The sequence below is a fragment of the Meriones unguiculatus genome, chromosome 7 (assembly GCF_030254825.1).
Source record: "Meriones unguiculatus strain TT.TT164.6M chromosome 7, Bangor_MerUng_6.1, whole genome shotgun sequence".
NCBI lineage: Eukaryota > Metazoa > Chordata > Mammalia > Rodentia > Muridae > Meriones > Meriones unguiculatus.
Genome location: NC_083355.1, coordinates 106,568,333 through 106,591,938, shown reverse-complemented (window position 1 = coordinate 106,591,938; position 23,606 = coordinate 106,568,333). Strand labels below are relative to the sequence as shown.

At 50.5% G+C, this 23,606-nt stretch overlaps 2 protein-coding genes across 9 annotated transcripts in view; one reads left to right on the top strand and one right to left on the bottom strand.

Annotated features, from left to right (window-relative positions):
* Positions 1–23,606, top strand: part of Gpr68 (G protein-coupled receptor 68) — a 60,899-nt gene that overhangs the window by 12,561 nt on the left and 24,732 nt on the right. For 4 of the 6 annotated variants that reach the window (XM_060388053.1, XM_021653217.2, XM_060388054.1 and 1 more), the window contains exon 2: positions 13,536–16,093. The exons of 1 other annotated variant lie outside the window; for it this stretch is intronic. In XM_060388053.1, coding sequence (XP_060244036.1) covers positions 13,638–14,765 — 1,128 coding nt within the window. In that variant the 5' untranslated portion in view covers positions 13,536–13,637 and the 3' untranslated portion in view covers positions 14,766–16,093. Of the gene's footprint in view, positions 1–5,701; positions 6,208–13,535; positions 16,094–23,606 lie in introns of those variants that run through there. One more of the 6 variants, XM_021653216.2, reaches the window with a different exon arrangement.
* Dglucy (D-glutamate cyclase) overlaps positions 20,600–23,606 on the bottom strand; it is an 82,046-nt gene continuing 79,039 nt past the window's right edge. For all 3 annotated transcript variants that reach the window (XM_021653214.2, XM_060388052.1, XM_060388050.1), the window contains one exon: positions 20,600–21,886. In XM_021653214.2, coding sequence (XP_021508889.1) covers positions 21,737–21,886 — 150 coding nt within the window. In that variant the 3' untranslated portion in view covers positions 20,600–21,736. The remainder of the gene's footprint in view (positions 21,887–23,606) is intronic.

Below are 23,606 nucleotides of genomic sequence, written 5' to 3'. Positions count from 1 at the left end.
AGGATTCGGGCATCTGGAAGTCACCACGCACAGTCCCATCGCAGACACGGGCAGTCATTAAAATGTATTGAACCTGGCCTTCAGCATGGGTCCAGCACCACCCCTTGCCAGCTGTGTGCCCCTAGGTCTCACTTTGGTGGCAGAGCTGGGACGATCGTGTCTTCCCCACAGGGTTGCAGCCATGAAGAGTCCAGCATCTTGCACATGTTGGAAGCTAAAGGAGTGAAAGTACCCATTCCATGTATCCTCCCTTAGCACTAGCGGGTCACTGGAACTCTTAGCCACACCTCTTTCTGCGTGAGAGCCCTGGCCCAGCTCTCACCGTCACAGTGAGAGAACAGGCTCACATTTTAGAATCACAGGTCAGCCAGGGAAGGACGAGGAAGTCTCAGAGAAGGATGGAGGGGATGGCGTAGGAGTGAAGGGGGGATTGGCTTGCCCTTGGAGCTCAGGGAGGCCTGTGTAGAGGAGCTGATGTTACAGCTGAGTCAGGAAATTTAGGAATGAGTCAGAACCACCCAGAGTGATTGCTGAAAACACAGCTTCCCAGATTTTATCCCTTAAAGATTGTGTGTGTGTGTGTGTGTGTGTGTGTGTTCATAGGTCAGGGCATCAGAACTCTGGAGCTGGAGTTACAGGTTGTGAGGAACAAAGACTCCCCACTCATATTAACCCAGAGCATTGAAAGCGAGGCGGCTTGTATTACAGCCTTGCAACGATGGCCACCAACCCAAAGAAGCGAGTGGCCAGTACACCAATAAAGGGCAGAGAACAGGGTTAATAAATAACCTGAGCCTCTTCTTCACTGTCCTCGAATGGCTGGGTAACGGGGGTGGCGGGGAAGGTCTAACATGCTGCCTGTCACTTAAGCTTCACCCACCGTGAACCATGAGTGGATTTATCTCGACGTTTTCCATCCTGCTTTTCTTTTAGCTTTTCAGGGACGTGGCCTCTGCAGGTCATGACAAAAATTTGGCTGTTCCTAATGTTCTGCTCTAAATGTCTAGTTTGGGTGAGGGTAGCTAGACCAGCAGGCCTTCGCAGGGACCGGAGCTTCATTTGTTGCCGGGCCTCTAGGTAGATTTATTTTGAAAATGGACCGTTATTTTCTTGCATAGATATTTGTGGATACCCAGCTTTTGCTGTCATTGTTATTTGTTCATTTTTAATTAGAAATATTTATTTTTATTTTACGTGTATGGTTGCTTTGCCTATATGTATGTGGGTACATCACTGGTGTGTCTGGCCCACTTGGAGGCCAGACCAGGGTGTCAGATTCCCTGAAACTGGAGTTACAGATGGCTGTAGGAACCGAATCTGGGTCCTCTGGGAGAGCAGCCATTGCTCTTAAGTGCTGAGCTGTCTCTCCAAGGGCCCAGGGTTGTTTTTGTTTGTTTGGTTGGCTGGTGTTTGTTGTTGTGTTCTGAGATGAGGTCTCATTATGTAGTCCACTGTAAGCAGGTGGCTTCAGACTCACAGAGATGCTTTTGTATTTGCCTCCTCCCTACTGGGATTAAAGACATGCCCATCATGCCCAGCAAGACTCTTGCCTTATTACATGGTCTCTGGGATCCAAACGATGGTCCTCACAATTGCACAGTGAGGATTGCACAGTGACAATTGTAGCTTTGTTTCAAGGCTTTAGACCTTGTCCTAATTCTGGTGGAAATAGAGGGCAACATTCAGGTCCCCTGTCTTCTTTTCCCCAACCCAGAATGTCTAGTTCCTCTCCCCAGGGCCTGTGACAATCTTGCCACTCCAGAGACTTAAGGCAGTGGTTCTCAACCATCCTAATGCTGTGACTCTTTAATACAGCTCCTCATGTTGTGGTGACCACCAACCATAAATTTATTTTGTTACTACTTCATGACTGTAACTCTGCTACTATTATGAATCGTAATATATATCCGATATGCAGGATATCTACTTTGTGACCCCTGTGAAAGGGCCGTTTAGCTCTCAAAGGGATCAAGATCCACAGATTGAGAAATGCTGACTTAGGTCCTAGGCACTTACTAAGGTGCTGGTAAGGTGACGTTAAAATAAAGAGACTTTCTTGCGCCCATTAGGTGGACATGGTTTGTCACAAGGGTTCCTGAAAATGAAAAATGAGGGAGGAGAAAGAAGACGGACTGGTAGGAACAGCAGACAGTCATGTGACCTGGAGAGGGTTCAGTCCACCATTGCAAGTTCCTGAAGGCTGCTCAGTGGCTGCCCAGGCTCTTCTGGAACCCCCAAGAAGGTGTGGGTGTTGAGCACATTGGGAAGGGGAGAGCCTTAATCTTTGGAGCCACACTTAATCCACACCTGGCCCCCTTTTGAACCCAAAGCACCACTGGAAATCTAGGTGAGCTATGCAGAGCCTCCTGGGTCGTAAGCATTGCTGGATAGCACACGGCTCCTAGAGACAGCTCAGGAGACACGCCCCGCCGTCCACCTGCAGATGGCTGATTACAGGCGTTGCCTACATTACCAGAGCCCCCGATGAGACCCCAGACTCCACGCCCTGATCAGCTTCAAACTGATGGTGTAATTTGAGTGCCCCCAACCCCTGATGGTAACAGATAATGATCCTTCACCGTTTGCCAAGTAGATATGCCTAGCCTTACCTCTTGGGTCAGGAATTTCTAACTCCAAGCTCAGTGTCATCAGTCATCATCATCATCATCATCATCATCATCATCATCATCATTGTCCTCATCACCATCATCTCACCGGCTCTTTTTTCAGGACCTACTAAGTGCCAGCCACTTTTCTGGGTCTCATTGTCTTGGAGCTTCGTGAAGTCAGAAGCATGTATGAGTCTCAAGGGCACAGGACGTGGAAGTGCTTTACTTGCCCTCCAAGTCTGGGTCAGAGACTGCTTCTACCCTCCATCCTGTGCTGGCCTTCAAGTGGCTTGCTCCCGTACGCAGAGCCCTTATGTGTAGACCCCAGGGGCTATTTATGCTGCCGCCAACACTGCCTGGATTTCCAGGGAGATGGGGTAACTAAGGCCTTGTGGCCCAGGACGGTGTCTCGGAGTAGAGTTTTGCATCAAAACAAATGGCAGCCAGCAGTTTCCAGAGCCACTGAGGAACGTTCACAACTCTTGAGGGGCAGGTCCCAGAAGATGAGTTTTATGCTGTGGCAGGACAGGAACAGCTGGGACTCAGTCCAGTGTGGTTCATGGTCCTTCAAAACTGCAGTCACTGACACAGGACCAGGGGTCTAGTGGAGAGATGTGCTTAAGCAGGTCTGTAATCCCAGCTCTTCCATGGCTTAGGCAGCAGGATCATGAGTCCAAGGCCTGCATAGTCAAGTTTCAGGGATCTTTAAAAACTAAAGGAGGGAGGGAAAAGAGTAAAAAGATCCACAGGTGGCAGGTCGGATCCCACTCAGTCCCTCCGTCTTCCTAGCCCACCCTGCCCTGCCCAGTGGCTTCTCCTCACGTTCTCCTCTTTGGCTGAAGGGCAGGAGCCCGGAGGTAGGAGCAGGGCTATACTTTTCTTGCGCAGCAGCAGTGTGTGACAGGCTTGCTGCTTTCATATAATTGTAGGTTTTACTGGAGACGTTAGTAAAGGGCAGGAGCTTAGGGGGCCCTTAGGGTTCCTGAGGCCCCTGTGTAGTGTAATCACTGAAGATAAAATCTCAGCCCCAAAGAACCCACCAAGAGCTCTGTTTTCTCTTACCTGGGGCAATTCAGAGGACACAGACTAAGCAAACCCTCTAAAAATATGCCTCAGGCTCACTCAGTGGGTTTGCTGGGGGTGCCTGTTCCAGGCGAAGATTTGTGCATTTGCTAGCACAAATCTTGTTCTTTGGTTGTCCTGGATGGGCTTCATGATGCCATTACTGGTTCCTAAGGTGTGCAAGGTAATGGTGTGGGTGCCGTGTCTGTGTGTCCTGCTAAGCTGGGCTGCGCTGCAGGGAGGGCCAGAGCTGCTCTCTGTGACCTGGCATGAGCTGGGGGCAGTCAAGCAGTCACCGTTAGTCTTACATTCTCCCCTCTCCCGTATGACATCATGGAAAGCCAAGGACACTCCCGACCCCAGGCATAACATCTGACTCTAGCAGATGGCTGCCCCAGAACAAGTGGCAGCCTTGCTGTAACCTGAGACCTCCAATTAGCAATTAACGTAGGTGACAGTTGAAGAAGGTCTGTTATGTGCTGGCATCTCTTGGAAGGACCCTCAGCTAACGCTGTTGCATACGCATACAGGTCTATAGCAGTGCTCTCCCTGGAGAAGACAGCTCCCAGACATAATGATATCAGTCCCCTGGGCCCTCTGGGTGTGGGGTGCTCAGGCTGCAGGTGTATCGTGTGATGGGCTTTCAAGGACCGTCCTTTGGAAGGAGATAAACCAAGAGAACAGGTCCCTGATGTCAGCCTCAGGCTTCAGACACAGCTCAGTCATCCTTTAGGATGCTTCCCGCATCCTTCCATCTCCATGCAGAGCCTCTGGCCCTTGGGGCCCAAGTTTCCCCACTTGTAACTTAAGGGCTGGACTGGAGAACTTTCTACAGCTTGGCTGGTGTAGTGCAGTGGGTAAGTGAACACAACAGGGTTTCACAAAGGCTCCCGGGGGTGAGAAGAGTTCACGGGCTGGGGTGCTGCATTTGGTCCATGCTTGAGGCCACACACCCTATCCTGCCCAGAGCTTTGACCCTGACTCCACTCCCCTGTGGGCATATAGGGAAGGTCCCATTTGCCCACCCATTTTAGCTTTGACCAGGAAACTTTGCAAAACACGAAAGCTCAGCCAATTTAATTAGGCTTGGGAGGAAGCCTAGCACGCATACATCTATAAAATATGTGTTCTAAAGTGTTCTCTGACAAATGTGACCAAGGCTGAGACCCACTGTCGTTCTGCATTCTGCTTCCTCTCTCCGGGTGTCTGTCCAGGAGCTGCTGGGAAAGATGAAGCAGAGTCCAGAATGGATGGGGTCCTCAGGCTCCTGGTTCAGCTGGGAGTTCGGGGGTGGGGGTCTTCTCTGAGGATTTTAGAGTTACAGCTCTCTTAGACGACATTTAGTGAAACAGCTTACGGTCTTTGTTCCATGGTGAACAAGTACTAGATGAGCCTTGGGGAGTGGGAAGCGGTTTTCGGGGTGAATGCATTTCTTTGGCTGTGGCTGGCGATGCCTGTTTACATCGAGGTGCCTGCTATGACTACCTGTGACTACCTTGAGAGTTGGGGGTCTCCGGCTTACATGTGCCAGGACATGTAGGCTCAGAGCAGGGAGGGAGCGATTTCTGGGGTTTGAACTTGCTCCTCTTCACCTGTTCCCTGCCAGTCCCCCTGGTGGCACGGTCCGTGTGCCCCACAACCCACTAACCCAGATGTCAGTTGCTAGGAGAAAAGGCTTGAGGCCAGGAATGCAAACATCTGGTTTCCTGTCTATACCATTTGCCAGTTTGTTCTTCCTCTGAGAGCCCCAAGTCAGCAACTGCAGTGCAGACCTGAGGGGCTCCAGTGAGAACTCCAGGAGCGGGGTTCAATGTTCTGTGTCTCCTGGTGTCTAGCATGTGCCTGAGGTGGTGATAGCTAGAATTAGGGTACCTGGCTCTGAGCCCCCACTCCAGGGCACCTGTCTCGGGCCAAGTCTCCGTGTTTTCCCCACGGCTGCTCCCTGACGCCACCTGGGGCACGTGAAAAGCCTAAGAGGATGGAGGGTGTGTGGAGGGATCCACCACCCGCATGCATCCTCCTGCAGGCGGGTGGCTCCTCGGCAACCGCCCAGCCTGACACCAGATTGGAGTTCACATGATTCTGCCTCAGCTCAGGAACGGGTAGCCTCCAGCTGGGGATTTTCTAGATGAGCTGGGAGGTTTTTCTGCAGGAATTGAGAGACGGAGGGCGCTTCCCTGGGCAGGGTTGTCCAGCTGCTGACAAGTTCAGCCGTGGACGCACAGCTGGTTGAGGTTTGAGGGTAGAGCCTGGCTGGCTGGGTTGAATCAGAGCCGGCCAGAGGACTCCCCGGGGGTGCTGAGGCTGGACCTCACTGCTGCTCCCCCTCTGACCCTCCTCAACTGGCTGTGGACACTTTGCTGCCTTCCTGTGCCTTTCCAGGAGGCTTCTGAAACAGCCAGTCAGTGTGGGTACGGGACTGGATAGTTTCCAGACTGACCCACTTGTGGGACAGAAATCAATTTAATAGCTCAAGACCTGTGCTTAGAAGAAATGAAATAGATGAGAAAACAGAAGCATGAATGACAAGCATCAGGTAAGCATTGCGTGGGGAGTTTATTTCTCAGTCCACGTGTGAGCGTGTGTGTGTGTGTGTGTGTGTGTGTGTGTGTGTGTATTTCTCCCAAGTGTATTTCTTACTATTGTTTGTGGTTTATTTTTGTTGTTTCTCAAGGCAGCAGTTGGGTGCCTGGCTTCTTTTGCGCTGCCTTCAGGTCCATCCTGACTTACTGTGTAAGCTTCAGGAACTGGTTCAGCCTCCCTGGGCTTCAGGTTCTGGGAAATGGGTTAGCAATGCCAGCCCCACCCAGCTTACAGGGATTTGGGAAGGCTTTGAAACTGTTACAGGACCTTAGAAATGAAACTCTATTGTCTTTGTCACTGCAGAAGTGAGACTATTTGAGGTAAAGGTGGGAAGAGGAGGAAAAATATTTTATTTCTATCCTTCCCCAGGGGATGGGGGAATTCCTCTGAAACCTGCCCTCGTACTTGTTGGATAGCCTAGTTCCTCTGGAAACAGCTTGTGTAAATGTCTGGACGGTCGGCCAGCTGAGGGAAGGGAACCAGGCAGACAGGAAATCCCCGGTGCTGTGGACTGAGGCTGTGAGCGGTCCCTGGCACAGGGGACTCAGTGCATGCCTAGTGTGGCAGGCTGAAGAGTGGGTGCTGGGGGAGAGGGCTCTTCATGAGCCAGGAGAGAGCCAGCTCTCTAGCTCTGCCTCCCACCTGGAGGCAGCTTCTCTCAGAGATATTCTTCTTCCCTGTGAGGGCGCCATGTCTCCTGGTCATTAAAGCCCTGGGTGGCTTCTACTTCAATTCACATGTGTATAAGGATCTGCCTCTAGGTGCTGAGTCACTTTGCATACAGTTCTTCTCAGTTTTTTTTCAGCTAGAGGGTAAGGAGCTGTTTCTACTGCTTTCTCCATTTCCCTACACCATGGGAGATCAGGGACCGGGTGCATAGTAGGTAAGCCTGGTGAAGCACCCTCCAGGAGCAGAAGGCCAGCCCACAGCAAAGCATGCTGGCCCCGTGGTGGCATCTGCGAGGCCTGGAGACTGAAGCTGGTTGCTTGGCCGTGATCCTCGACAACAGTCGGAAAGTGATGTGTAATGGAAAATCAGGCCAAAGTTTAAAGCCTGACCTGCCGTATCCCAGCTGTGGGATCTCCAGGCAGATGGCCCATCTCCAATCCTTGGGGTTCTCGTTGGAAAGGTGGAATGAATGGCTGGAACTGTACCTGGCTAGGGAGGCTACACAGCCATGCCTCAGCTTTTCCGCTTTAAAACACATCGATGTCCAAGATGTTATTTAGTTTTTGAGAATGAAAGTTCTTCTGGATTCCAGGCAGGGAAAGGACAGTCGATGGTGGGCATTGCTTCCACTGGGGGCTTCATCCTCAGAAGGTGGCATGAGGGTGAGGTACTCATTTTCTCCCTCATGCATTTGAAGGCATGCACACATTTTCCACAGGCAGAAATTCCCGACGCTTTGAGCAGCCCTTCCCTCTTAGCCTTAGTCTGACTGTCACTGCTCAGGAAGGCTTTCCTCACTGCATTAGGCTACCTCTAGGGAAATCCCACAAAATCTTGTGCTCATTCTATACATTTACGTCATTGATCTGTTCTTCATGGGGATAAAATGAAGTTGGCCTTTAGAGCCAGCATACAGTATAGTGACTTCCATACAATGGGCATCCAGTGACTGCTCTAGGAAGAATGTTGGGATGGGTGGACACAGGTGGTTGGTTGAGTGGATGGATGGGTGTATGGATGATGGATGGACAGATGAATGATTGATGTATAAGTGGATGAATGATGGATGAATGGATGGATGATGGATAGATGCTGAATGGATAGATGGATGGATGATGAATAGATGGATGGATAATGGATGCATGGACAGCTGATGGATGGACAGATGTTGGATAGGTGATGGATAGATGATCAATTCAATGGATAAATGGATGGATGGATGGTAGGTTCATGTTGCATAGGGGGTGGGTAAGTGACTGAGTGAGTGAATGGGTGAGTGGGTGGATGATTGGACAACTGGTGTGTGGCTTGGTTAGATTTGTGTTTTGGAAGATGTCTTTTAGGTGATGAGTTACAGGCACGAACCTGACTTCAGGTAGTTGCACTGACTTCAGGAAGGAAGTCTTGATCAAGCCAGTGTTAGGTGCTGGCGAGAGAAAGGAAGAGAGGAGAGATGCTTTCAAACATGTAGGTGTTGAAAATTCTACAAGTTGGCAGAAGTTGATGGAGGAAGCCAAGGGCCATCCATTTACAGTGAATAACGGAGCAAGTGGGGGACATCTTTTCTAAAAACAGATTAGTGGACAAAATGTTGGACCAAGTGTGGATCCCGTGGAGCATGTCCTATGAGGTGGCAGGAATGGTCTATGCAGCCTTTAGCTGAGGGAGGGCACTGGGAGCCATCAGCGTGTAATGGCACTGGAATTGTGGAAAGCATGTATGGAATAACAAGAGCGAGCCAACACTGGAACATATGTGTGAGAGAAGCCCTCGCACCCAGATACTGCTTCTCTTGGTGAGGATCAGTGCACGTAGCCTCCCTGACTTGTGGGCTTGGAGGTTCCCTGGGGGCTGGAGCTCTTGCTCGTTTTATTTGAATCCCTCACGTATGTAGCCTGGCCCCAGTGTGCGTGTCCCACAGATACCTGTTCCATGAAACCTGGAAGCACTGGACTGTTGGGCAAGCCGTCTCCTTGCACCTGAGTTACCTTATGTCCTAGACAGAAACAAAAACAGGGTTGTGAAGGTGGAACCAGAATACAGAAGCAGAATGCTGATGAAGTGACCTTAATAAAGCAAACCTTTTGCAAGATAAGGAGTAGGCACAGGAGCACCTGCAGTCACACCCTACGAGGGACCCTGGAGACACTACCTGCAGAAGCAGTTTAGGAATGGCCGGGGCCTGTGCTCTTGTTCCTGCTAGCTTTTCAGTCCCTTCCGGCTGCCCCTGCTGTGAAAGGAGGTATGCTCAAAATTGGAGCCCTTGACCTTTTAGACTCCTCTGATGCCTTGCTACTCAAAAGTGGGACCCATGGTGCAGCCACCCCTGCGCCTTCTGCTTCTCCTAGGGGCTTATTTGAGACGGAGATTTTCACGTGCCTCTCTCTCAGACCCAGCCGGTCTGGGAACTCTGGAGTATGAGACTGCAATGTCTTAACTCCAGTGGATTCCAAGGCAGACAATTCAAGAAATGTTGTTCTTTTTGCTCCAAAGTGACCGTGGGCGGTGCCTCAACCTAACTGTCCTCAGTGCTGCCTCTTGGCTCTGTAGGCTTGAACATTTCTGACTTTGATTGCCAGAAGGAGCTTATTGCTGGCTTGCGAAGAGGAAGCTGCAAACCCCACCCCACCCTACACCACACGTCCATACACTCACCACTAGTAAACAACAGCCATGGGGCCTGGTGACTATCAGGGAATTTCCAAGACCTGACAGGACACGTTTTAAAGAAGGAGGCCTCGTCTGCTCTGGTCTGTGGAAGCCTGGGGCCTGTGCCTCCCTGCCCCTTTCTTTTCCATTTCGTGTGTGCCTGTTGTGCCTGCATGTGTGTGCGTCTGCGTCTGTGTGTGTTGTGTGTGTGTGTGTGTGTATCTATGTGTGTCTGTCTGTCTGCCTGAATGTTGAGGCCCAAGGTCGATGTCAGGAAGCACCCCCAGTCATCTTCCTCTTTAACTTATTGAAGTAACTAACGTCTGTAAATCAAACACAGGGTCCCTGAAATGGCCAGCCAGCTTGTTCCACGGACCCTCCCCCCCCATCTCTGCTCGTTAGGCCTAGAATTACGGGTGGTTTGCCCTGCCCACCTGACATGTGTGTTCCAGGGGTCTGAACTCTGACACTAACACTTGCACGGCATGTGTGTGGAGGTCAGGGGACAGCTTGTCTCCTTTCACCGTTTGGGCCGAAGGGCGTGAACTCAGGCCATTAGTCTTGGTGTCGAGTGCCTGTACCAGCCGAACCATCTCGCTAGTCCCGGTCTCCCCTTTAAAATGCCACTTTTCTGACCTGGAAAATGAGAAATGACTCTTACCTAGTCATCGAAGAAGTCCCTAAATAGTCCACACTGCTGGAGGACATCAGGAAAAGGCCTCTGCTGTGCTGGAATTGTCATCCCTGGGGAAACTGGCCATCAATAGGCACACAATTAAAAAAAAAAAGACATAAATCTGAAAAGTTTGTGAAGGAATCAGACAGGATAATGAGACGGAGACAGGTGTGTGTGTGTGTGTGTGTGTGTGTGTGTGTGTGTGTGTGTGTGTGTGTGTTGTGTGCACAGGCATGCTTGAGGTGGGTACCAGGAGAGTGGGTGTCCAGGAAGTGACAGTCCCCAGGTCTCTAGCAGAGAAGGAGCAGGTGCTCTGGTCAGGTGCCGTAGTGAGTGAGGAGAAGAGCTTTAGGAAGGAGCGGCTGGGCAAGACCCTGGGACAGGGGCTGAGGCACAAGAGGCCGGCGGTGTTGGGGGCGGCAGCAAGGTTGGGGGGTTGGTACCAGAGTGTGGGCCTAGTAAGTCTGGCGAGAGTGTTTGGTTTTTACTCTAAGTGTGAAAGAGGCTGCTTCTAAGTGTGAAAAGCAAGGAGATGATTTGAGATGCTTCTCCAGAGGATGGCCATGACTGTTGCCGGCCTGTGTGGGAGGGCTGAGCCTGTGTGGGAGGGCTGGGATAGGGTTGGGTAGAGGCAAGAGGAGGTGGGGAGGAGGGCTAGGGCAAAAGGGTGGAGAGGGGCTGGAGGTGCTTCTGAGGAAAGAAGTTGGTTGGAGTGAGAGCGGGGAGGAGCTTGGGTGGGGGAGGGGTTGGGCTTGTATGAGTTAGAGGGGATTGGAATCCAGGTGAGAGAAAGAAAGACTTTGCACCAGACCCATCTCCTGCTCCTTTAAAAACGCATGAGAATTCTGCTCCCTTTATCCAGGAAGAGTGAACATAAAGTGGTCTTCTATATCCTAAGGGCAAACATCCAATACCCCCAGCAGATGCTTAAAACCACATGTGTGCAGAACTGACTTCTGTTTACACCATGAGTTACCAAACATGTACATACCTGTGCCTAGGATACAGTGTAATTTATATACTGGACATAGGAAGGTGTGAGCAACGACTGGTAATAAGGTAGAATGATCCCATTCGTATGCTGCAATGAATTTATGGGAATATGGTTTTTTCTTTCAAATATAATTTTGTTTTTAGACAGAAATTTACTATGTAATTAGCCCAAGCTTGTCTTGAACTCACAGTGATCCTCCTGCCTCTGCCTTATAATGGTTGAGATTATAGATAGGTGGACATGAGCCACCACTCACACATATACGTTAAAAAAAAAAATATATATATATATATATGTGTGTGTGTGTGTGTGTGTGTATGTATGTTGGTGGTGTTTGTTTATCATTGTTTACCGGGTCTTGCTCTGTGGCATCAAAACCTCCTACTTCAGCTTCTCAAGTTCAAAATATATCAGGGTGCTGTACTCACCCATCTTTTTTCCCTCTCAACCACAGTTAACCTTGGGTAGCTGAATCAGGGATATGGAACCCGCAGGTCAGAGCGGGTGACTGCACAGTTGTCTACAAGACTGAGTATGACTTCAGAGAAACCCCCCGTGTTAGTCCTCAGGGACCCTGGGACTGGACTGCCGGGTCCAGATTCCTCTGGGTCCCTTCCCAGTGGATTGGGCCAGCTCCTCTGCCTGTCTCTGCTCTAGGTACCAAGGCGAGAGGTAGGAGGTGCTGGTGGAGCTGAGAGCAGGGATGAAGGAGAGGAGCAGGCTTTAGGGAGAGCTGCAGGGACCTGGAACCTTGTGATCTGCTGAGACTTGGTCATGGTCTCTTGGGGGTTTCCCCTCTGGAGCCCAGCTAGCCCTCAGCATTCTGAAGAGAGCACAAAGGCCAGGATTGATCTGCAGGCAGCATGCCAGCATGAAGCATGCAGCAGCTTAACTTAGACTTTCCAACCAGGTAGACTGTAGGTTCTCAAGGGGAAGGAAAATCAGTTCTTGGCTGGGGATAGACTGGAAAAAAAAAAATCTAAAGATTTTTCTATTGCCGTTTCACCTTCCAGATGACCTCAGTATAAACACACAGTATAAATTTCATCAGGAGACAGCAAATACTGTACCTCAGAAAGCTTCTTCAAGGAATAAAATGCAAAACAGGCTCAAAAGTACCAGTTTGCCAGGGCAGATGGCACGTGCTGTCACCCTAACACTGAGGAAGAAGGTTTGTGAGTTTGACACCAGTCCGTGCTACATGGGGAGAAATGTTCAAAAATAAGAATAGTAATAAAGACCAAAAAGAAGAAAAGTGATGGTGTAGGTGGCCCGTGAGACTTTCCAGCTGAGAAGGGTTAAATCAATAGAAGAGCTCAAGCCTTTGCTGTTTTGATATGTTAGTTCATCAGATACACTGGCAGCAACACATGTTACTCTACCCTTAGACCCATGATTGCGGTCTGGAGTTCCCTTTGTGAAACTCTCAGTGTGGTGAAAGTTTTCTCACACACTTGGTGAAGAGGCGCAGCATCTTTGGGTCCCCCTTTTGCCCCTGACAAACATGGCAGCCTCCCCTCCCCCGCTTCGCCCCCAACAAGCTTTGCCATGCACCCCCCCACCCCCGTCTGTCATCTGGTGTGGTCTGATACTGACCAAAAAGGGAAGGTGTTTATAATCCCCAAATTCCAGATGAGGAAACTGAGGCTCAGAAAAAGTTAATGACTCAGATGTAGGCAAGTGCCTGGCCCTGGTGTGACCTTTGCTTCTTTTGATCCCTAATCCTGAGCCTTGTCCAAGGCCCATCGAGGAGATGGGAGAGGTAACTCTGGCAGGGCCCTGTGATGAGAAACCGTCCTTTATTCCTTGCCAAAGCACAGAAGGACATGGACCAGGGCACGGGTCGCTTGCTGCGCTGTGTAGAGGTCCCTGGAATGGCTGTGGCCTCGTTGTTTGGCCTAGTTACCACAGTCCTTCATTGTTGGCCTGTTAGGGCTATGTGGGGTGATGGATCCCTCACACCGTGCTCACGTTTAAAATACTCTCGCCGCCAGTCTCCTTCGGAGAGCCAGGCTGAGCTATGCTCCTCGAATCACCGCCTCACCTCCCTTGCTTGCAATGAGGGAGCAGAAAATAAATAAACAAGGGACAGGAGAAAATAAAGGGAAGCCAGTGCGGGGGAGCCGTAAGCCGCAGCTCAGTGTTTGGGGATGTGTCGTTCTGCGGCACTGGGGTTGCTTGGCTGGTACGGCTTCCAAAAGGATGCAGCATAGAGAACAGTGCCTCACGAACAGCAGGTGTCGCGTAAGTGGTAGCTGTGATTATTCAAAGCCTTTTCCACCTTGATTTGTAGGGGTTTGCCTAACCACCTGCGACAACGCCCACATTTTGATACACTTGTGTCACCTTCTATAAACAAGATGGCAAGTGAGAGACTGACTCTATCTCCAAGCCCATGAGGGGTAAGGCCCCTTCTGGCCCAAAGATGGGGAACATCACTACGGAAAACTCCTCCCTAACCTGCCCCATCGACCACACCATCCACCAGACGCTGGCCCCGGTGGTCTATGTGACGGTGCTGGTGGTGGGCTTCCCAGCCAACTGCCTGTCCCTCTACTTCGGCTACCTGCAGATCAAGGCCCGGAATGAGCTCGGAGTGTACCTGTGTAACCTGACCATTGCAGACCTGTTTTATATCTGCTCGCTGCCCTTCTGGCTGCAGTACGTACTCCAGCACGACAACTGGTCCCACGGTGACCTGTCCTGCCAGGTGTGTGGAATCCTCCTCTACGAGAACATCTACATCAGCGTCGGCTTCCTCTGCTGCATCTCCATCGACCGCTACCTGGCGGTGGCCCACCCCTTCCGGTTCCACCAGTTCCGTACGCTGAAGGCGGCCGTGGGTGTCAGCGTGCTCATCTGGGCCAAAGAGCTGCTGACCAGCATCTACTTCCTCAAACACAAGGAGGTCATTGAGGACGAAGACCAGCACCGAGTCTGCTTTGAGCATTACCCCATCCAGGCCTGGCAGCGTAGCATCAACTACTACCGCTTCCTGGTGGGGTTTCTCTTCCCCATCTGCCTGCTGCTGGCCTCCTACCAGGGCATCTTGCGCGCCGTGCGCCGCAGCCACGGCACGCAGAAGAGCCGCAAGGACCAGATTCAGCGTCTGGTACTCAGCACCGTGGTCATCTTCCTGGCTTGCTTCCTGCCCTACCACGTGCTGCTGCTGGTGCGCAGCCTCTGGGAGGCCAGCTGTGAGTTTGCCAAGAGCATCTTCAACATCTACCACTTCTCCCTCCTCCTCACCAGCTTCAACTGTGTAGCTGACCCGGTGCTGTACTGCTTCGTCAGCGAGACCACTCACAGGGACCTCGCCCGCCTCCGAGGAGCCTGCTTAGCCTTCCTCACCTGCTCCAGGACAAGCAGGGGCAGGGAGGCCTACCCTCTGGGTGCCCCTGAGGCCTCTGGGAAAAGTGGGGCCCAGGGTGAGGAGCCTGAGTTGTTAACTAAGCTCCACTCAGCCTTCCAGACCCCTAACTCGCTGGGAGTGGGGGGGCCTCCCACAGTTGGGTTGGCCTAGCTTGTGTGGCCCGTGTGTGCGGCTAAGCTAAGCCTATGCTTTCATCAACAGGCCTTGTGGTCTGGAGCTTGCATGGTGGCCGTCTCCCACTTTGCCATGTACGGGTGCCTCTTTCCTCAGGAAGGAACCCTGGGTCTTTGGCCACTGCCAGGTCCCTCTGGCTTCTGGAAGCCTGCTCTGTGTGCTGAGCCAGGGCACAGCTGAGTGCGAGGTTGAGTCCTGGCTTCTCTCATGTTCTCCGCTGCTTCCTGGACTACAGGTGGGAGGGAGTCAGAATCTTTCACTTCCGGGAGGTTTGCAAAGAGCAGCTGGGCTGGGGTGTGGAGGAGGAGGAACCTGGGTGTTCACCTGCCAGGTCTTCCAGTGCTGCTGTCATCACGGATGATGCCAGCCCAAATGTGCTGTGGTCTTGTGTGACACGGGAAGCTGTATTGTCACCATCAGTGCTTGAGCTCGCCTTTAACCTAGTCTGGAACGAAAGACTGGTTAAGATGATGAACGGGGCGGGGGTTGGGGCGCGGGTGTGGATGGGACAACAGCAGATCTGCCCCAACGCCAGACCCACCTCACTTTTACAGGGCCAGTCAGACAGATTCCTCAAACCCAAGGGCTGATGGAGAGACGCCAGGGGCCCTTTAAAATGTCATATAAAGCTCAGGAAGAGAACTCGGGCCTGAAGCTGTGTCCCTAGCCAAGTTCCAGACACAGGCTTTTCCTAATTAGCTTTTTGTTCCCATCTGACCAGAATGCAATACCCGAGAGCCTGAGGGAAAAGAGGGAGAATATAAAAATGGCAGGGTGTCCATGGCAACCGTGTGCCAAGACACTGCTACTAGGATCATGTGACTGCTGTCAGTAACTCCTGCCCCTCTCCCCACACTTGACAGCATCCAGCAGCCTTTGAGAGGAGTGTTACAGTTTCCCAGAGTTCCTAGGTATACCTAAAGTAACAAAATGCACACATTGTCATGGCTTTTGATACAGGTTTAGGCTCAAGGTCCACTCTGGTGTAAATAGTTCCTGTGGGAGAGCTGGCAGAGATGGCTGCATGCCAGAAAGACCCATACCTACCCTAGCCTAGGACCTTCGGGCAATGGTGATAGCTGACTGTTCTGTGTCTCTTCATTCCACAGTATTTCCCCCTGTTTGACCTGAAATTCTGGATCCCCACTGGCTTGGACTGGAGCAGGCTGAGCCAAGCTCCCCTCACTTCGGGGAGCTGTATTGTTGTATTGTCTTCTCTCTTAGGCCAATTATCCCTGTGTTGGACTGTGAGGTATGGGTTCATGTAGTGTGACTCCAGTCTGCAAATAAAACGAAGTAGCCAATCACAGCAGAGTGTGTGCAGTCCTTACGGGCAGGGACTCCGCCCACACTAAGGGAGACCCAAAGTGTCCTTGAAAGACCCCAAACAGTCAGGAAGATCCAGAGGTTGACCTTGGAGAAAACTTAAGGCCACCTGGGGGATGCCCTTGGGCGCCTAACAAGTGGTCAAGCCCGAGCCTTTGTGGCAAGGGTTACGCATCAGTGCAGCATGCTGTCGCACATCTACCCTGGCCGCATCTGTGCAGGATATTGTTGCAAATCCTTTTGAGGACGAGGCCCAGCCCTGTGGTTTGGGGAATGCCACACCCTCTGTCTTTGACCACACGGGACTGTGTATGCTGAGTAGCTGCCCCCGGATGCGAGGGTGAGCCCCCATCAGACCAGAAGAAGGGCCTCTTGCCTTCTTCTCTCCAGAACCGATCAGTTCTGTTTGGAGACGCTCTCCTTGTTTGTTGGCAACCTCTGTCTGCCGGGCCATCCCGTCAGCAGTGGCAGACTCTGTTTATCACGAAGGATTGCTCACATCCTACTGAAACATAAATTTGATTTTGACCACTTAATCCCTCCATGGGTCAGGCTCCAGGAGTCATGAAGTGTTATGGAAGACTAGAGCTTTTCTTCCAAACAGACTAAGCAAGGACACTATTGAGGATTAATCCTGCTTTCTCTCCTAAGAGAAGGGCTGGGAGGAAAAGCCCATCTGCTTTGGACTGAAGGTGACAGAAAGCCATTAAGATTCCTTTCTTACTCCCCAGTGTTGCTTGGTGAGACAGGACTCATCTTCCTGTTTACACACACTGGACTGTGGGTTGGCCCGAGAGAGTGGGAGGAGGCTTCAGTACAGAATTCATCTCCATCTGTTGCTCTCCAACAGCTCGGGTATTCTCGAGAAGGCTGGAATCTGGCCCAGCTGCCTTATGCACCGGGGGCTGGAGTCTTCACTTCCGGAACCCATCTGGTCTCAGTGTCCAGGGCTCTGGCAGATGTCAGTCCCGTTCTCTCTCAGTTAGCCGCCATCATAGGAGTAGTGCTGTAGGAGACATTCGCTATCTATGCTGGTGTATGCCGGAGAGGTCTCAATACCCAGCTTCCTCACTGCAAAGTACCTCTTCTGGGTCCCTCTGTCCAGTCTCTCCGCAGACACCGGCAGTGGCAGCTAACTCACTCCTGTGAAGTCAGGCCATTCCAGGAGCACCCTAAATTCCAGGGACCCTGATGCATCACTTTATCTCCTTTCCCTAATGGGATGTAGCCCCCTGGGGACTGCTGTTGGAAGAAACCTCTTGGGGATGAATCTTCCCCAAGGAAGGTTAGGCAAAGCAAGATTAAATTGGAGCAGTAAGTAACATCCAAATCACACAGCCGTGAAGCAAGGGGGGGGGGGGACAAGAGTGTATCTCACAGTTAGCCTTGGCTTCAGTCTCTAGCCCCAAACAATAAAAATAACAATGATGAGTACAGGTTTATTTTATCTTCATAAGGTGTGAAGTGAAGAGAGCCTAAGAATATGGCTTAATCAGGAAAGCACTTTCTGTGTAAGATTGGAAACTGAGGTCAATCTCTAGAACCCACATTAAAAAAAAAAATAAAAAAGCCAGCACTTGGGAGGCAAAGGCAGGTAGATCTCTGTGAATCTGAGGCCAGCCTGGTGTACATGGTGAATTCCAGGAGAGCCAGGGCTGCATAGTGAGACCCTGTCTCAAAACAACAACAAACTAAAAATCCCATAAAACAACAACGAAACCCAGCCAGGCAGGCTCTGATGGTTACATTTGTAATCCCAGGTCGCTACAGACCTGGGGCTTGCTGGCCAGCTAGGCTAGCTGAATCAGCGAGCTCCAGGTTTGGAAAAAGACCCTAATTCAAAAAAAAAAAAAAAAAAAGGAAGTGGAGAACAATTATGGAAAGCATCCGACACCAAGCCCTGCTTCTCACACTCACGAGTGTGTGCCCACACCTACACTTGTACACACACACACACACAGACACTCCAGTGAGGGGCTGCTTTCTGGCAAGTCTTTTCCCAAGTGATGACAGCAATTCCAGACTCCTCTGTTACTGTAAAGAATGGCAGAAACCAGGCACGGTGGCAAATGCCTGTGACCCCAGCACTCAGGAGAAAGAGGCAGGCTGATCTCTGTGAGTCTGCGGCCAGGTTGGACTACAAAATGAGTCCGGAAGAGCCAAAACTACACAAAGAAACCCTGTCTCAAAACAAAACAAACAGCAACAACAAAAAAGAACGGTAGAGACAAGCCACTGCCGCCTCTTCCAGGAAGAGTTAATCCAGCTGTGCAGTTCAGGAAGATGGGGAGCGCTCCTAGGAAGATGTACCCATCCTAACCCACACTAAAGAGATAAGAGGGATAATTATCTCTTTAAAGAGATACTGTACTTTCTCTTCCCAGAATTCCTGTCTCCCAGCACAGTCCCTAAGATCATCCCAGAGGTCCAGCTGGCTCTGCTGCTATCCCTTCTGAGTCTGGACTCACAAAGAAACAACTTTCCCTTTTCCTTCTTTTCTGTCTTTCTTTCAGATACTGACCAGCACCTAATAATTCATTTTCTGGTACTTTTGGCTTCTTTTATTTTTTATTTTTATTTTTTTTTAACTCTTTTCCCCTTGTCTTGTCCATTTTCCCTCTCTGGGCACCTGCTGAGATTTACAGATTCCCTGTCATGGAGGTTCAAAGCAATCAAGCTTCCATTTGAGTCCATTCTTAAATTATTTTATCAACAAGACTAAGAACCCTAAGAAGGAACTCCAATTTCTCAGGCATCATCTGTCAATCATGAAAGGACATCCCAGAATTTTCCAGTAGCAGTTCCATAATTGCTGGATTTCCCCTGCCCATCTACACAGGTAGGAGAAGTGTAGAGAACCCCACATGCAATTATGGCCAAATATGGAAGTGTTTGATAGGCCTGTTACTCATATTCCGTTAGCCTGATCTTGGTCACATGGGCCCCAGCAGCAAGGGAGGCTGGGGAATGTAGTTTTTCTAGGTGACAAGAAGAGAAGTGAAATCGGTGAGGGTCTGGCCAATCTGACCAACAGTTCAAATCACCTCAGCTTAGGTCTTAAGCTGTCCATCTGAACGAAATCTACTTTTTCAAATGTGATACCTGGATTGGAACCTACATGAAGTCATTTGCCTTACCCCAAGGATCATATTCCTGTCCTTCTGTACTTCTGGCAAGCACATCATATCACTGATATAGAGAAAATACAGTTCTCTAATAAGCCACACATTCTCCATCTTGTTTAGAGAGCAGTGAACTTCATGGAGAGGCTGGCGGAAGCCATATGTAATGGGCAGGAAGTAGCAGATGCAATAGGCTGGGCCAACTTGGGATTGACAGGCAATGGGAAACAAGAAGTGACCTCAGAGGAGTGCTTTGTAAGCTGAGCAACAGGGGGTCAGTTGTGCAGAGGATATCTAGGGACTAAGGAGCTGGCCCACCTCTCAAGCATGCTACCTTCGTGAGCAGGTCACCGGCTTGCTTGTGAATAGCACCTGTGTGTCCTGTGTACTATATCCCAGGATCCTTCTCCATGGCATCCTGAAAAACCCACAGATTCCACAGCCTAGCAATGGATGCCACTAGGCCCACCTCTCACCCTGGGTGAAAAGACACCATAGTTCCCCACAGGCCATCTCTTGTTCTCCTGTCACTGACTTTCTGCAGGTGGTAGCCATCACAGACTTAAACACAGACCTTTCTCCTGAGAATAGACAAGACTAGGACAAGGTCTGAGTGAGAATCACAGTGTGGAACAGAAAAGCTTTAAAACCAGGTCCTGGAAGGTGGCACAATGACAGCCCTTGACTCAGAGAGGGATTTCCCCCGCCTTCCCTTGTACCTCAGCCTCAGCTGTAAGCACCAAGTCTATAGATATCCTCGTGTGGGGGATGACATTTGGGTGTGCCGCTAATAGTCGTAAAGCCGCTCTGCCTTTTCTGAACGTAAGTGGGCCTTAGCTTTTTCCTTAAATAGCGCATTCACTTCCCCATGCATTTCTTCACGGAGCAAGAATAACTCATGATGCCGTGGCTCCTCAGCTCACACAGTGCCAGGGCAGAATTCTGCTGTTCCTTTTGGGAAAGCCAAATCCATGACTATCTTCTCCGAAACATGAATCATAAGATTGTTGGCAGCTTTTCCGTAGTGACCGTAGTAACTCTTGTAGTCCTCTATTTTATTTTATTTTATTTTATTTTATTTTATTTTATTTTTTAATTGTCAGGGTATTTTCTTTATCAGAGTCCCTCATGGTGTGCAATTTGTAGCGAACAAAAACGATAACACGAAGAGACCTGGGCAGTGAAGCCGCAGAGCAGAGGTGTGTTTGCTGAGCCGAGAGGTCTCAGGTGGAGGACTGGCCCTCCTTTGAGTGTCTTCCCATAGCACAAGCACGGAGCCCTGCAGGTGTGAACCCTGTGGGTGTGAACCCTGGCCAGGATAGCAAGCAGAGAGCAGACAGTAGAAACTCATACTAAAATGGCTTTTCTTTTTGCACTTAGACTTTATTGGGGTGTGAAATCTCTACCATGGGCTCCTTCTTCACAATGAATGCCCCTTGAAGAACCACACAAGCCATGTTTAAAGAAATGCAACAACTCTTGGCAGACTCACACAAGATGTCATGACTAAGCCTATAACGGGGCGTGGTCAGCGGCTCAGTTTCTGATTTTGCTGAGAAAATTGGGCTTGGAGGTTGTGAAAGATCGGGGTGAGCTCATCTGTCCGAGCCCTGGGCAGGTCTGACTCACCTTTGGTCTCTACTGGCAAAAATGGCTTCCTGCCCATAGAAAGAGGCAAGGAGTCTGGCCAGGGTTAGGAGTAAGATGGAAAGTATGAGTAAGAAATGTCAGAGGCGAATGGGGGTGAGGGACAGTGGGATGTGGTGGCGGGAGGGTGTTGTGGGAGGACCGTTCAATTGTAAGCAGATCACCATTAGAAAAAGAAAGCAGTTTCAGAGGTCCAAGTGTGTTGCTGCTGCTGGTGCTGAGTACACAACACAGTGTTTTACCCAACACTCCAGGTGTGGGCACTCATCCTTCTTCCGTTAGCCCCGGCCATGGTGATGCTTTTTTGGTTTTTTTACTTTTTTAAAGGCAGGGTTTCTCTGTGTAACCCTGGCTGTCCCGGAACTTGCTCTGTAGCCCAGGCTGGCCTCAGACTCAGAGATCTGTGAGCCTCTGCCTCCTGAGTACCGGAGTACTGGGATGAGAGGCCTGTGCCATCACTGCCCGGCTGATGCTTATTCTCACACTCTGCCTTACAGTTAACTGCGCACAAATTATTTCTTTTTGTTTGGTTGGTTTTTTGGGGGGTTTTCAAGACAGGGTTTCTCTGTGTAGCTTGGCTCCCCTGGACTTGCTTTGCAGACCAGGCTGGCCTCGAACTCAGAGCAATCTGCCTGCCTTTGCCTCCCTGAGTGCTGGGACTACAGGCGTGTGCCACTGCGCCCTGCCCACAAGTTATCTCTTAAGTAGCAGGCAAAAAGATTCTCAGAGCAGACCGTAAGGGTGGCCTGCAGACACTAGGGTGAAGGACAATTAGAGCGATGCCTCTGGGACTCCTGCCTAGACACAGGCTAGCCATCGGGTGGCGACTTGGCACGCGGCCAGCACAGTTGGTCATGGACGCCCTGTGGCGGCGTCCACCAGCTTCTGGATCATCTCAGCATGAACACCATGGAAAGGCAGCCCATCTACTTCCATGCCCACGATGCCCGAGACTCCACTCCGGACTTGGTTCTGTACCAAGATGTCCAACATTTTTTCTTCCTGGAAGGAAAAACAGAGATGAGGATGAGACAGAAGTCGTGTAGGGAGAACGAGGGACAAACGCATACATCTCTGAGTGGAAAAGGAGCTTTGGTGGTGAGGTCTCACCGTCTCTTCTCTGTATTCCTCTATCCTCTGTCTATCTCTCCCTGTTTCTGTCTCCCTGCTTTTTTTTTTTTTTTTTTTAATTCCCTTCCTCCTCCTCCTTTTTAAAACAGGGTCTCTGTAACTCTGGCTAGCCTGGAACTCACTACATAGACCAGGCTGGCCTCAAACTCTTAGATATCCGCCTACCTTTGACTTCCAAGTGCTAGGCCTAGAGCCATGTGGCACCACACCCAGGAATGCACCTCTTTTTAACCAGTAAAATTTGAGATAAAAATATTAACTCATTGGAAAGCTCCTTAGGAAACTCAGAATCAAGAGCTGGATGTGGTGGCTCACACCTGCCATCCCAATACTTGAGGGCTGAGGCAGGAGGATTACAGTTAGTGTAAGGCCAGCCTGGATTATATCATGAGCTCCAGGACAGCTCACTCTATGGAATGAGACCCCATCTCAAACAAAAGCACGACATTTAAACAGATCAGCTGCTTCTTCAGGCACTTACCTTCCCGTGACCATAGTCCTGCCCCTGGGGAGACCTGCACGGTCCTAACACATACCAAAGATGCAATCCTTCCACCAACCCAGCCCCCAGCCATGCCATGGATTAGTTCCTGTGAGTCTGGTAGTGGCAGAAGGCTTTCCTGAAACCCGATTTTAGCCTCCTGAGGGGTGGTGCTTGTCCTTATCTGCATGACTAAAAGCAACGTGATGGAGGAAACGGTTTATTTCAGCTTACAGCTCTCGGTTCAGGTTCACACTCCATCACCAAAGGAAGTGTCAGGGTAGGAACTCAAGGCAGGAACCTGGAGGCAGGAACTGAAGCAGAGGCCATGGAGGGGTGCTGCTTGCTGGCTTGCTCTCCATAACGGGCTCAGCCTGCTTTCTTATACAGCTCAGGGCCACCTTCCCAGAGATGGTACTACCCCACTGGCCAGGCCCTCCCACCTTAATCAGTAATAAAGACATTCCCTCAGGCTTTCCTACAAGCTTATCTAATGGAAGTATTTTCTCAGTTGAGGTTCCCTCTTCCCAGATGACTTTGGCTTGTCTCATGTCAACCACCTTCAGGGGGGAAAAAATCCAGCAAGCGCAAAACTAAGTTCTGCTGCTGCCGCCTCGATTTTCCAAAACGGCAGCAGAGCCATGGGCCCCAGCAGGCAGACGTGCATTGGGATTTGACAGATCTGACACTTGGCTTTTCTGACCCTGTCTTTTTTTCTTTTCTTTTCTTTTTTTTTTTTTTCTGAGACAGGGTTTCTCTGTGCAGCCTGTCCTGGAACTCACTCTGTATACCAGGCTGGCCTCGAACTCACAGCAATCCTCCTGCCTCTGCCTCCCTGAGTGCTGGGATTAAAGGTGAGTGCCAACACACCCCGCTCTACATGCTCTCTGACTCTACTGCATGAGGACACAGTGAGAATCAGAGGAAATTAGAGTCAGGGGCCTTGTGAACATCAGGTAGTAAAGTGCTTGCCTTTAGGACACCCCAATAAATAGGGCATCCCAATCCTCAGCACCCACAAAAAAGCTGGAAAGGCAGAGAAGGAGCATCCTTGGGACTTGCTGGCTGGCCATTCTAGTCTAACTGGTGAGCTCCAGGTTTAGTATGAAA